Below are 12,181 nucleotides of genomic sequence, written 5' to 3'. Positions count from 1 at the left end.
GATTTGACAAGGTAAGGAAACTGTTTCCGTGCTTGTTTCATTTAAATTATGATGGCTAAAAGCAGCATTTTTCTTCTGCATAGTAAAGTTTCGAAGCTGTATTAAATCAATGTTCAGTTGTAAACCTTTGAAAGAACCACCATAATGTTTCGTTCAGAGTTACAAACATTTCACAGTTACAAACAACCTCCATTCCTGAGGTGTTCGTAACTCTGAGGTTCTACTCTATTTCCCTGAGTCTTTTCCTTCTGCCACCAGCTTGCTGGCTTTATATTAGCCCTGTCTGTATCTTCTTAGCCTGGCTCCACCATCATTAAGGGGTTACTTCGGCCATCTAATTCCCTTCAGATGTGGCCTTTCCAGTTAATTGGCCCTTTCTCAGCCTTACCATCCCCTTCTTAGCCTAGTATGGGGTGAACATCCCATGGCACTTATGGTTTAGTTTTTATCTCTCTCTATGGACCTCTCAGGGTTTTTTTTTTTTTTAAACCCTTGCTTATTTACCTCTCTTTTGTGTTTTGTTTTCTTTTTAACTTATGTCTGTTCTACTGTGCTGTCTAAAAGACCAAGCATTGTCATTTCTGCATTCGATACATATTCTGATGGGAGGTCTTCTTGATATTCATTATGATGGTTGAATTTTGCAGATGACATCTCGGGGGTGGTGGTGGTAAAGGTAGGGGGAATTGCTACATAGTTTCCCAATTACAGGTGCACCTATGTGAGATTGGTCCTGGAGTATTGTGGCCAAATTGATAACTAAGTTTGTTTGAGATATTTCCTTTTCTCATTAAATTTGTGATTTATAGATGGAGCTTTGCCACAAAGAAATAGGCTGTGGCAGTGAACTGAGTAGATATTCATTAAGTCATTGGATAAACACAGGTACATATTTGGAAAAAAAAAAAAAGTTTGTTATGGTAATTTATTAAAAGAAATTCATACCTAAAGTGCCAAGATGATAATGCTAGTCTTTTATAATTAATTGACAAGGTCACAGAGGATTTGTGTCCAAGTTGGCAAAATAATTATGCCAGGCACAGGCCCAAAGAGAATAACCGAACAAAAGGAAAACTTTGGCTGGTGGGACCTTACCATCTTAAATTCCCTATTTTGTGGGTTGCTGATATCCTGATGAGTTAGTGATGTCTGCAGTGATGTTCATGAAGTCTGTGGTCTGTTGAGGAAGGAGCTGTAGGCCTACATTATAACACCCAACAGTTTTTAGTGCAGCCTGCAGCTTATGTTTCAACTCTAACTTGTAGTTGAATTTTTGAAAGTTTGGAGATTTTCTTTTGTTGCATAGTACAACAAACTATGGCCAACGTACATATTTGATAAAGGGGCACATGTATTCTTGAGTTCAGCCAGCAAATCTGTTTCACATGCTCTCCACCACCAACTTGCATTTTGGCTTCTCAGAACTATTTTTAGTGATTGCTCTGTCTACTGCACTATTAAAATATCCCCTCAGGAATAAACATGGGTTAGCAAAATGCCAAAGGGGGAAGCAGAATCCCTCTAAAGAGGATGTTTTGGGCTATGGCAACCTAGGCCCAAAGACGGAGCAGCTTGTTTCTCAAGGACACATCCCTCCTCTTGGGGAAGCTCTGCTAAGAGACTGAAAGAATCTGTGACCCATGGAATAGTTCTCACACATAAGAAACTAAATAGTGTGCAAAAGCTTTTGGATAACATTGAATAGCATATGAAGTCTGTTGCTGGATCCACACAAAACTTGGAAGCCAGCATAACCTTCATTTATGGGCTCTAGGATATTGCACATGCTATGATGGGGGAAAATTGGTTGAATATATATTGGCCACAATTACTGGTGGAAATAAATTCACTTTGTCACAATGAGGGGTGAGTAGGAATGAACATTTGAGGATATGGGAATCATCCTGAACATGGATTGAGCTGTAAAGCTCTACTTTAGCAAATCTCCATCTCTTTTATGTCTTGTTTGCTTGTAATCAGTTTTTCCCTGTTGGTCACCAAAAGCATCCATCTTACCAGAAATCTTTGGGGGGGAAAAGTAGAGATAGAGGATCAAAAGCTAAAAAAACAAACAAACCCAAAACCCAAACACAACAGCTGTAACCAAAGCAATTAATTGCTGTATCCACTAATATCAGTGAAGTAGGTAGAAAAACCTCCATCTTTTCTTGCAGAAAAGAATAAACTATACATTTTGATGGAATATTGTGATGGAGGTGATCTAATGAGACGGATCAATATGCAACATGGAGTGCTGTTTGATGAGGACCAGGTAAAGGGCTTATTTTTGGAGTAAAGGATTTATATCCTAATATGCATGTTTAGGACTATCCAATACATGACGCAGTTTCTTGTCTTTATCGTTACAGTCACAAGAGACATGTAGCTAAGCCCTTCTGCTTTTTGTGAGAATTTAGTGATTTTTCAGTTAAGAGCTAGAGAAAAGATCTCTCCTTAGAAATGACATTTGAGATGGAAGGTAAGCAGTAATGTAGATCAAGGCTGTGTCTTGTAGACACAACAATGTTACCTAGATGGGGTGAAATACTGGCCCTATTGAAGTCAATGGCAAAACTCCCACTGATTGAAGTGGGGTCAGGATTTCACCCATGATATTCAGTAACAGGATTCAGAATTGTTAAACCAGCCTTCTGACTCATTCCAGTATATATTAGCTCAGAAATATGTGTATATATATATTTAGTGGATGGGATGGAATCACGACCATTTCCCATCCTTCACTTTACTCCTCTCATTCTCATACATGCTACTTTTTGACCTCCCTTCAACAAGCTGAAGCATACTTTTCTATTATGCATTGCACTTCAGAGTACAGAACTCAGGGCTAGTTTTTCAGACATTGATTTCCATTTTGCAGGTGCAAGCAAGAATTTAGATATCTAGCGACCTAAATTGCTAGTGAAAATAACTGGTTGTAAAACTGCACATGCCCAAAAAGAAACCCAGATAAGGTTGGCCTTAAAATGTGATTCTTGGTCTACTCTTAATCTAACATTTAAATAGAAAAAGAAATCTCTTCACTTTTCTTTTTTCTATTTAAGTGGTAGAGAAAGAGGGAGTCAATGGTGCGGCAATCAGTTGGGAGTTAATTGAGGACTGTCTGGCTCATTCAGTTATTGGAAGCAGATGGAACACGAGAGAGAATGAAATTTATATAAGAGGACAAAATCACAAATAAGAAAAATACAAAATAGGGAACCAACAATAAAAAAGAATGCTGACAACAAGAGAGAAAACAAAATACAGAGCCAAACTAACAGGAAATGTGACATCAGAAGACAGACAAAGGAAGAGAAGACAAAAAAGGGGCGGGGCAGACAAAAACAAAAAAATCCCCAAACTAAAGAAGCAAAGCAAGCTAACCAATTATGTTTAGTCTCCATAATATGCTTATATATTTTCAAATGTATGTATGAATTTAGTGCTCATGAAAGGCTCCAAATCAAGGAATCACAACTTAGCACAGCTAAGCAGGTGCTTAAGTGCTTCCTGAATAATGTTGATTTCCTGAATGAAATCATGAAGTTAATGGGCTGTATGCATGTGTTGCAGGGCTGCCCAGAGTGGGTGGAGGGGGGGAGGCAAGTGAGGCAATTTGCCCCAGGCCCCGGGCCCCACAGGGGACCCCACGAGAATATAGTATTCCAACTTTTTTTTTATGGAAGGGGCCCCTGAAATTGCTTTTCTCCAGGCCCCCTGAATCCTCTGGGTGGCCCTGATGTGTTGTAAAGTTAAGCATGTGTTTAAGTGCTTTCCTGAATAGGGATAGACTTAAGTATATGTCTAACTGCTTCCCAATGGTCTTGATCCAGGAAAGTACTTAACCATGTGTTTAATATTCTTGGCCTTTTGGCTGAGGGGTGAAAACATTATTTAAGTATGAAGTTAAGTGCTTTTCTGGATCAGGACCAATGTAAGGATATAATAGCTGTGGCTTACGACAGGGATAGTGTGAGAAGTTGCTATGCAAGCTTCCTTATACAACTCTGCCATTTCCCCCCATTTCTAACCGACAATCTGTATTTTTCTGTTCCTGAGCCTTTCTTGACAAGGGATCATGAATGTCATCAAAACTGTATGGTGGTTTAATGGTTTCCAACCCTGAGGATTAGGATGAGACTATATAACTCCTTTTCAAATGTGATCTGCACTAAGATTTGAACTCACGCCTTCCTAAGTAAAAGGCTGCCTTGGGCTCGATTCCACATTCCTTACTCAGGCAGAACTCCCACTGCAGTTACTGGAAGGTTTGTTGGAATAAGGACTGTAGGATCGTGTATTTGTCAGCATATTATTTTCTGATAATATTTAAAATTGGAAAATTGATTAAATGAGTCCAGTCACTCAAGTTGATATTAACAGCTCTGTTTTTTTTCCCCTCTTTTTTGTGTATATGCAGTGTGTATTTTAGGTTTTGCTTTTGTTTTTGTTTTATGTTTTTCAGTAAGACATTCCATTGGAAATCACAGCAGTGCAGATTTACAGAGTCTTGTACCTTTTGTTTTTCACTATAGATTCTGGCTTGGTTTGTGCAGATTTCCTTAGGACTGAAGCATATTCATGACAGGAAGGTTTTACACAGAGACATAAAAGCACAGGTAGTAAACTTGGGAGTTACAGTTCTTGATTTTACCCAGTCACAAAAATGCATACATAGGAAATTCTTCCATGTTTTATCAACGCATACCAGTTTCTTCTTTATTTGCAGAACATTTTCCTTAGCAATAATGGAATGGTAGCAAAGCTTGGGGACTTTGGCATAGCAAGAATGTTGAACAAGTAAGCATCTTTTTTATACAATCTGTGTCCTGTACCTAATGCCAGCCCTGAAAAATGTCACTGTTCCTAAAGATCAGGTGCAGATTGAAAGTGTGTTGTGTCTAATGCAGTACAGGGGACTAAGGGTCTGATTTCCACTGCCCTGTGGAAATCAATGAGAATTTTTGCCATAGACTTCAATGGGAGCAGGAAGAGGCCCTAAGACTGCACAGAATGTATCCAGAATGATACATATTTTCTTTTCTTTAAGAGGTGTTTATAAGAAGGTAAACCTAAAAGGGCATATGGGCTGTATGATGGAAGGATGGTCCAGTGGCTAAGGCACTAGTTTACAACTCAGGAGATCTGGGTTGAAGTCACTGTTCCACAGCAGACTTCCTTTGTGACTGTGGGCAAATTCCTTAGCATCTCTGTGCCTCAGTCCCCCAACTGTAAAATGCGGATAATAGCACTTCCCTATCTCACAGAGCTGTTGTGAGGATAACTACATTAAAGATTGTGAGGTGTTGAGATACTACAGCATGGGTGGGCAAACTACAGCCCATGGGCCAGATCCAGCCTGCCAGCTGTTTTACTCCGGCCCTCGAGCTCTCGCTGGGGAGCAGGGTCGGGGGCAGCTCCCGGAAGCAGCGGCATGGCCCCACTCCGGTGCTCCAGCCAGGGAGCAGGGTCGGGGGCCGCTCCATGTGGCTCCCAGAAGCAGCGGCATGGCCCCCCTCCGGCTCCTATGTGTAGGAGCAGTTAGGGGGCTCTGCACGCTGCCCCCGTCCCAAGCACTGCCTCCTCAGCTCCCATTGGCTGGGATCCACAGCCAACGGGAGCTGCAGGGGCAGTGCCTGCGGACGGGGCAGCGTGCAGAGCCACCTGGCTGCGCCTCTGCGTAGGAGCCGGAGAAGGGACATACCGCTGCTTCCGGGAGCCACTTGAGGTAAGTGCCACCCGGAGCCTGCACCCATGAGCCTCTCCCCACGCCCCTGCCCCAGCCCTGATCCCCCTCCCGCCCTCCAAACCCCTTGATCCCAGCCTAGAGGACCCTCCTGCACCCCAAACCCTTCATCCCCAGCCCCACCCCAGAGTCCGCAGCCGGAGCCTGCCTCCCTTCCTGCACCCCTGCCCCAGCCCTGATCCCCCTCCCACCTTCCGAACCCCTCTGTCCCAGCCCCACTCCCCTGCCCCAGCTTGGAGCCCACCCCTGCACCCTGAACTCCTCATTTCTGGCCCCACCCTGGAGCCCGTGGCCCCAACCAGAGCCCTTACCCCCTCCCATACCCCAACCCCAATTTTGTGAGCATTCATGGCCTGCCATACAATTTCTATTCCCAGATGTGGCCCTCGGGCCAAAAAGTTTGCTCACCCCTGTACTACAGTAACGGGAGCCACATAAATACCTAAAATAGATGGGAGGTGAACCTCATGCTTTGTATCAGTACAGACTTTTTCTAGAGTATTTTAATAGTCTTCATGGAATAGAAAAATTACAAGAAAAATATTTACTAGTTCAGTAACACCATTCATCAAACAAGTTTACTATACGAATATGAATGACTTAAACATCACAACCTCCTGGATGCTCAGAAGCATTTTCATCATCTTTTTTACAAATGGGGAATCAGAGCCACAGAGAGGCTAGGTGCTAAACTTTCAGTGGGAGTTGTGGGTGCTCAGCACTTCTGAAAATGAGGCTGTCAGTGTCTCAAGTTTGACAACCAAGAACGAAGGCACCCCAAAATTAGTGTCCACTCTTGAAAATTTAGATGTACGGTGATTTGACCAAGGTTACACAGCAAGTCAGTGACAAAGCAGAAAATAGGACATGCAAACCCCAGGACAGCACTCCCTCCTTTCAGTCCTGGTTTGGGTGGGATGCTCACATCTAGGACAACATTGTTTTGTGGTTTAATGGATATATTGCAAAACCACCTGGTGCATCATAAAATCTTGCTGCACAGTTGACTGCTTTTAAAATATAACTAAAGCTACGATTTTTTTCATGGAGGTCATGGGAGCCAGAGAATCCGTGACGTCCAAAGACCTCTGTGATTTCAGCCCTGGCAGCTAGGAGCTGCAGGGTCCTACCACCTCCCACAGTGGCAGGGAGCTGTGAGATATGCCCGGCGCCTGAGGCAGCAGGCCCCCAAGCTCCAAGCTGCCTTGGCAGTGGGGGTACCCTGCAACTCCTGGCCACCACAGGCAGGGGATACCCCACAGCTCCCTGACACCTACGGTGGGGCAGGGGGACCCTGGAGCTCTGAGCCCGCACAGGTGGTGAGGGCCCCAGAGTTCCCAGCCACCCTGCAGCTGCCCAGCCACTTCCCATTTTATCATGGATATTTTTAGTAAAAGTCAGAGACAGGTCACGGGCTTCTGTGAATTTTTCTTTATTGCCCATGACCTGTTCATGACTTTTACTAAAAATATCCATGACAAAATATTAGCCTTAGTGATAACCATTTCTCCAGGAATGGTGATTGCAACACTGGTATGGGGTGAGGAGAGAGAGAATTCCTGAGCTTTATATTGGAACACAGGCATTCTCCACTATAGAATTACACAATCATTTTAACAGAGAGCTGGAGAGTGTTTTAATTTTGTCCCTGCAGTGTCTAAATTAATGTACTAAACTGGCATTCATATACTTTTGAGCAGAAATGATAGCCTCTATGTGCTCTTTTCCTGGTTACATACAAGCCCTTTCCCCCACTTTTAGAATAAACTGTTTATCACTTACGTTTCTTTTGTTTTCTATCTTTCATTAGTACTATGGAGCTCGCTCGGACCTGTGTAGGGACACCCTACTATCTATCGCCGGAGATCTGTGAGAATCGACCATATAACAATAAAACGTATGTATCTAAATATATGTTTGCTTGGATGCTTTCTCCAACCATATGATGAAACATGCGTGCCTGAAAACAGGAAGTTATTTGCTTTGATACCTCATGACTTAACATTACAACTGCATTTTTATTTTCATAAACATGTTTGCAACTACTTATATTTTAATCTTCTTACCTTACATTTGTAATACCGTCAGGTTGAAAATCAATTCTTTCCTTTGTTTCCTCTTTGTGATTTTATCCCACTGTGTGTCTAATGTGCAGTAGCTGACAGAGATGTGGCTCCTTTTAGTTCTGAGTTTGCAAAATGTTAATAGATTAAGTATTGATTGTTAAAAATATTCGTCAAAGAACAGTGCTAGATTGATAGTTCTGGACAGTGAAAGCCCCTGTTTTCAGTAACCCTTATAGAGTTGTCTGCAGAGGAGGCAGATACGCCTGAGACTTGTAGAGACTTGCTGAGAGCCACCAAAACATTAGGTGCTGAGGGTTGAAGAGTCATGGGTTATGGAGGGCTATGTACCCCTATTCTGTGTGGGAAGCTTGACTTCAGACCAGAAGAGCCTTGATTCCAGACAGATACCTCAATTTCAAAGCTCTCAGGGGACTCCTCAGACTGCTCATCTTCCTTGCAGTCTCCTTGGCTGTCAATCAGACAGAGATAGCCTACCCCTTCCCTACTTGTGGCATCATACCCCAGTGACAGGGCTGCCATCTATGACAATAAGACGGGAAAGTCTAAGGTATTCAATTATTACAATGATGGATGTGATATAGAGAAATATATAGAGTAAAGGGCTCTACCTCTGGGGATAGAGCTGTGTGGCCACAGATCAGCTCTGCAACCACCTCTGTGTGGATCTCCATTCCCAGATTCACCTAACTCTCCATGGATTCTAAACCTGATCAGCTCAGTCTGTATCCAGTGAAGGGATCTGTCAGGGATCTGTACTACAGCTACAAGTACCACAGAAAATGAAGAGGCAGTTGTTTATATTTATACTGTCAGGCAGGCAAACATGATAGGCAAAAAGAATGACTGCAGTGAATGCTGAACATCTTAATTGCATCTCCAAAGTAAGGTTCTTCAAAAACAATTTTACACTACTACACGTGCAAACTGTTGACACTAGCCCATCAGTTCTACTCTTGGTCAGGACACTTGAAGGTAATAAAGTAGTGGTATGATTGTAATTATTATTTATACTGCACCATCATCGTGCATGGTGTATAAATAATTTTTTTTAAGAAAGGCACCCTGTTATGTACTTCAGAAACCAGAAACATTAATTCTTCTTCGAGTGATTGCTCATGTGCACTCCACAATAGGTGTTCGTGCTCGCCATGTGCACTGGTGCCGAAAGTTTTTCCCCTAGCAGTACCTGTAGGGAAGCGCCCCTAGCGACCCCTGGAGTGGCGCCGCCATGGCACGGTATAAGTGGTGCTGTGCGCTCCCCCCACCCTCAGTTCCTTCTTGCCGCCAGTGAAGGTAGTCGGAACTGCTCTGCTCTAGCTTGGCTGCAGCTTCCCTCTTGAACTCTTGTTCATTCATAGTTAGTAGTACCTGTAGTTAAAGTAGTTTAGTTTAGTTTAGTTTAGTGTTAGTTTAGTATGCCCGGGTCGGGGCATGCCCCGGTCCCGGGCTTTAAGTCGTGCGACACTTGCAGGCAGCCGATGCCAGTGAGTGATCCGCATGTGGACTGTTTACACTGTCGGGGGAAAACCAGCTCAGCAATCACTGCAAGATTTGCAGATCCTTCAAGCCTTGGACCAAGAAGGAGAGGGACATTCGGCTCTGAGCCATTCTGATGGAGTTGGTGTTGACCCTGATTCCGGTGCGCCATTCCGAGTCGGCACCGAGTACCACAGCGTCGGTGCTCAGTGACCCCTCGGTGCCTTCCACCAGCTGGCACCGCTCCCCGTCTGCGGGACACACCAAAAAGGCTAAGAAGAGGTCTTTTTCACTGAGACACCGGAGCAAGACCGGGGGAGAGACTAGACCCATGTTGGGCAGTTCTTGATCCCCATTGGCCTCCAGGCCTCTTACTCAGGTTGAGCAGAGCAGCCCGGCTCACTCTGCACCGACCTCCTTGGACATCCGGGTGCCCTCCATACCGGAGGCCCTGCAAGCAGCCCAGGACGTTAGGTCTCTGCCGGTACCAGGGGCACCACCACTGTTGGCAACCTGGTCCAGAGGCAAGCCACCGCTTGGATCTCCGCAGTCACTGCCTGATCGGTACCGTTTGCAGTCTAGGGAATGTTCCCGACGCCATTCGCCACTCAACGACCACCCCGTGCACAGTCTGTGCCAGTTCCCATCGACCCCCACCAGATTGTCTGGCTGGGTACCAATTGGCAGGGGTTCCAGGCACTGCTCCACATCGAGGGACCGTAGAGCTCGTGAGAAGAGTGTGCCCTGTTGAGACCGAGACAGACGGCACTGGAGGTCCTCGTCTCCGAGAGGCTATCGTAGCCCATCATGGTATGGGCATCAATGCCATTCCCGTTCTTAGTCTCGCTCCAGGACCCCGCCGCGGCACCGCTCCCACAGTTCCAGGTGTCGATTGCCAGCACCTCCCCGTCGCGGAGCCCTTCACAGAGCAGCTGCTACCGGTGGTACTCCTGCTCCTCCATGCCAGGATCACGGTCTCGTGGTCGGCACTGGTCCTGATGCCACCGCTCCTCCCAGTCCCGGGACAGTGGCAGGTCGTACGCCAGCCTGGCCTCCCTTTGTAGTCGTCAGTCAATGGGACAGGCTAGTCAGGCTGAACAGCCTGCTCCATCAGTGCCACAGCAGGTGCAGTGGCACCAGGCTCCTTGGCCAGCACCATGATACCAATGGCCCCGTGTCCCCTGACACAGCCCCCGGTGGTGGCTCGCTCGGTGGCTGGGGCCTCGGAGAGACCATCGGCCTCCCTATCTCAGCCTCCCAGGAAGGAGTCGGTGGGGCATTCATCTCTGGTTCCACGCCTGGAGGGGTGACCAAGTGGTGGGACCTCCGGCACTGGTGGGTACGCAGAGTACCGCACCCCCATCCTCATCCTCCCTGATAAGGCGATTACGGCCCCTCCTCCACCTGTTCCGCAGGAGGACTCTAAGGCCCACCAGGAACTGTTGAAAAGGGTGGCATCAAGCGTCAATCTTCAAGCCAAGGAGGTAGAGGAACCCTCGGACTCCCTCTTCAACGTCCTCTCGGCCTTGGCACCGGGCAGGGTGGTTCTCCCACTCCACAAAGGGGTGGCAAAGATTTCAAATGCCTTGTGGCAAACCCCGGCTTCCTTGCCCCCCATCTCTAAGAGGGCAGAACGGAATTACTTTGTGTCTGCCAAAGGGCATGAATACCTGTACACCCACCCTGCCCCCAATTCCCTGGTGGTCGAATCGGTCAACCACAGAGAGAGGTAGGGCGAACTGGCCCTTACTCAGAAAAATAGACTCAAGGAGGCTGGACCTATTCAGGAGAAAGGTTTATTCGTTCTCAAGTTTCCAGTTAAGGGTGGCAAACCATCAAGCCGTCCTGTGGAGGTATGAGTTCAATTTGTGGGGCTCTCTGCCCAAATTCGAGGACTCCCTCCAGGAGCATGACAAGAAGGAGTTCAAGGCTCTGGTGGAGGAGGGTACAGCGGCTGTCAGGGCGACCCTTCAGGCAGCATCGGATACCGCAGATATGCCTGCACGGTCTATGGCCTCCGCTGTGTCCATGAGGAGAGCATTGTGGCTCTTGCTGTCTGGGTTGTCCATTGAGGCGCAGAACTCCTTGCAGGACCTTCTGTTCGATGGCAAGGCCCTGTTTGCGGAACAGACGGACGTGACATTGCACGGCCTGAAAGATTCCCGCACAACACTTAAGACCAAGTTTAAGCCGCAGCATGCTCCCACACAGGCCACCCACTCTAAAAATGAGCCCCCGTATAAAAAGTCCAGGGACTATAAGAAATGCCCGCAGAGGCAGTCCCGGTCTGCCCCCCAACCAAGGGCAGACAGGTGGGAAAACGTCAGTTTTGACGGGACACCCGGGGGCGACTTACCAGTTCATACCAGGGATCCACCCTTCTCCAACCGGTTTTGTGCTTTCTCCCGGAGTGGTTGTGGCTGACCGTCTCCCGTGGCTACATCCTCCAGTTTACCTCTACCCCACCCAACCACCCTCCGTCCCTCCTGGGGGATCCCTCTCAGGAGGCTCTGCTAGAGCAGGAGGTGGGGCGACTCCTTGGCCTAGGAGCGGTGGAAGTGGTGCCAGCGGAGTTCAGACACAAGGGTTTCTACTCCTGCTACTTCCTTATCCCGAAGGCCAAAAGGGGGCTCAGGCCCACCCAGGACCTGCGAGGCCTGAACCAGTACATGGTAAAGCTCAAGTTTCGCATGGTCTCTCTGGCCTCCATCATCTCCTCCCTGGATCCCAGGGACTGGTGCGCCGCCCTCGCTCTGCAGGACGCGTACTTCCAGATTCATATATTCGAGGGGCACAGACGTTTCCTCCGTTTCATGGTTGGGCAGGAGCACTACCTATTTACAGTCCTCCCGTTTGGCCTGTCCACTGCTCC

General features: G+C 46.8%; 1 protein-coding gene across 2 annotated transcripts in view; it reads left to right on the top strand.

Annotated features, from left to right (window-relative positions):
• Positions 1-12,181, top strand: part of NEK5 (NIMA related kinase 5) — a 49,588-nt gene that overhangs the window by 4,245 nt on the left and 33,162 nt on the right. For both annotated transcript variants that reach the window (XM_065581260.1, XM_005305625.5), the window contains exons 4-7: positions 2,175-2,272; positions 4,536-4,619; positions 4,730-4,800; positions 7,557-7,643. In XM_065581260.1, the coding sequence (XP_065437332.1) occupies positions 2,175-2,272; positions 4,536-4,619; positions 4,730-4,800; positions 7,557-7,643 (340 nt within the window). The remainder of the gene's footprint in view (positions 1-2,174; positions 2,273-4,535; positions 4,620-4,729; positions 4,801-7,556; positions 7,644-12,181) is intronic.

This window comes from Chrysemys picta, chromosome 1 (genome assembly GCF_011386835.1).
Source record: "Chrysemys picta bellii isolate R12L10 chromosome 1, ASM1138683v2, whole genome shotgun sequence".
Taxonomy (NCBI): Eukaryota; Metazoa; Chordata; order Testudines; family Emydidae; genus Chrysemys; species Chrysemys picta.
This window is presented reverse-complemented; position numbering and strand designations above follow the sequence as displayed.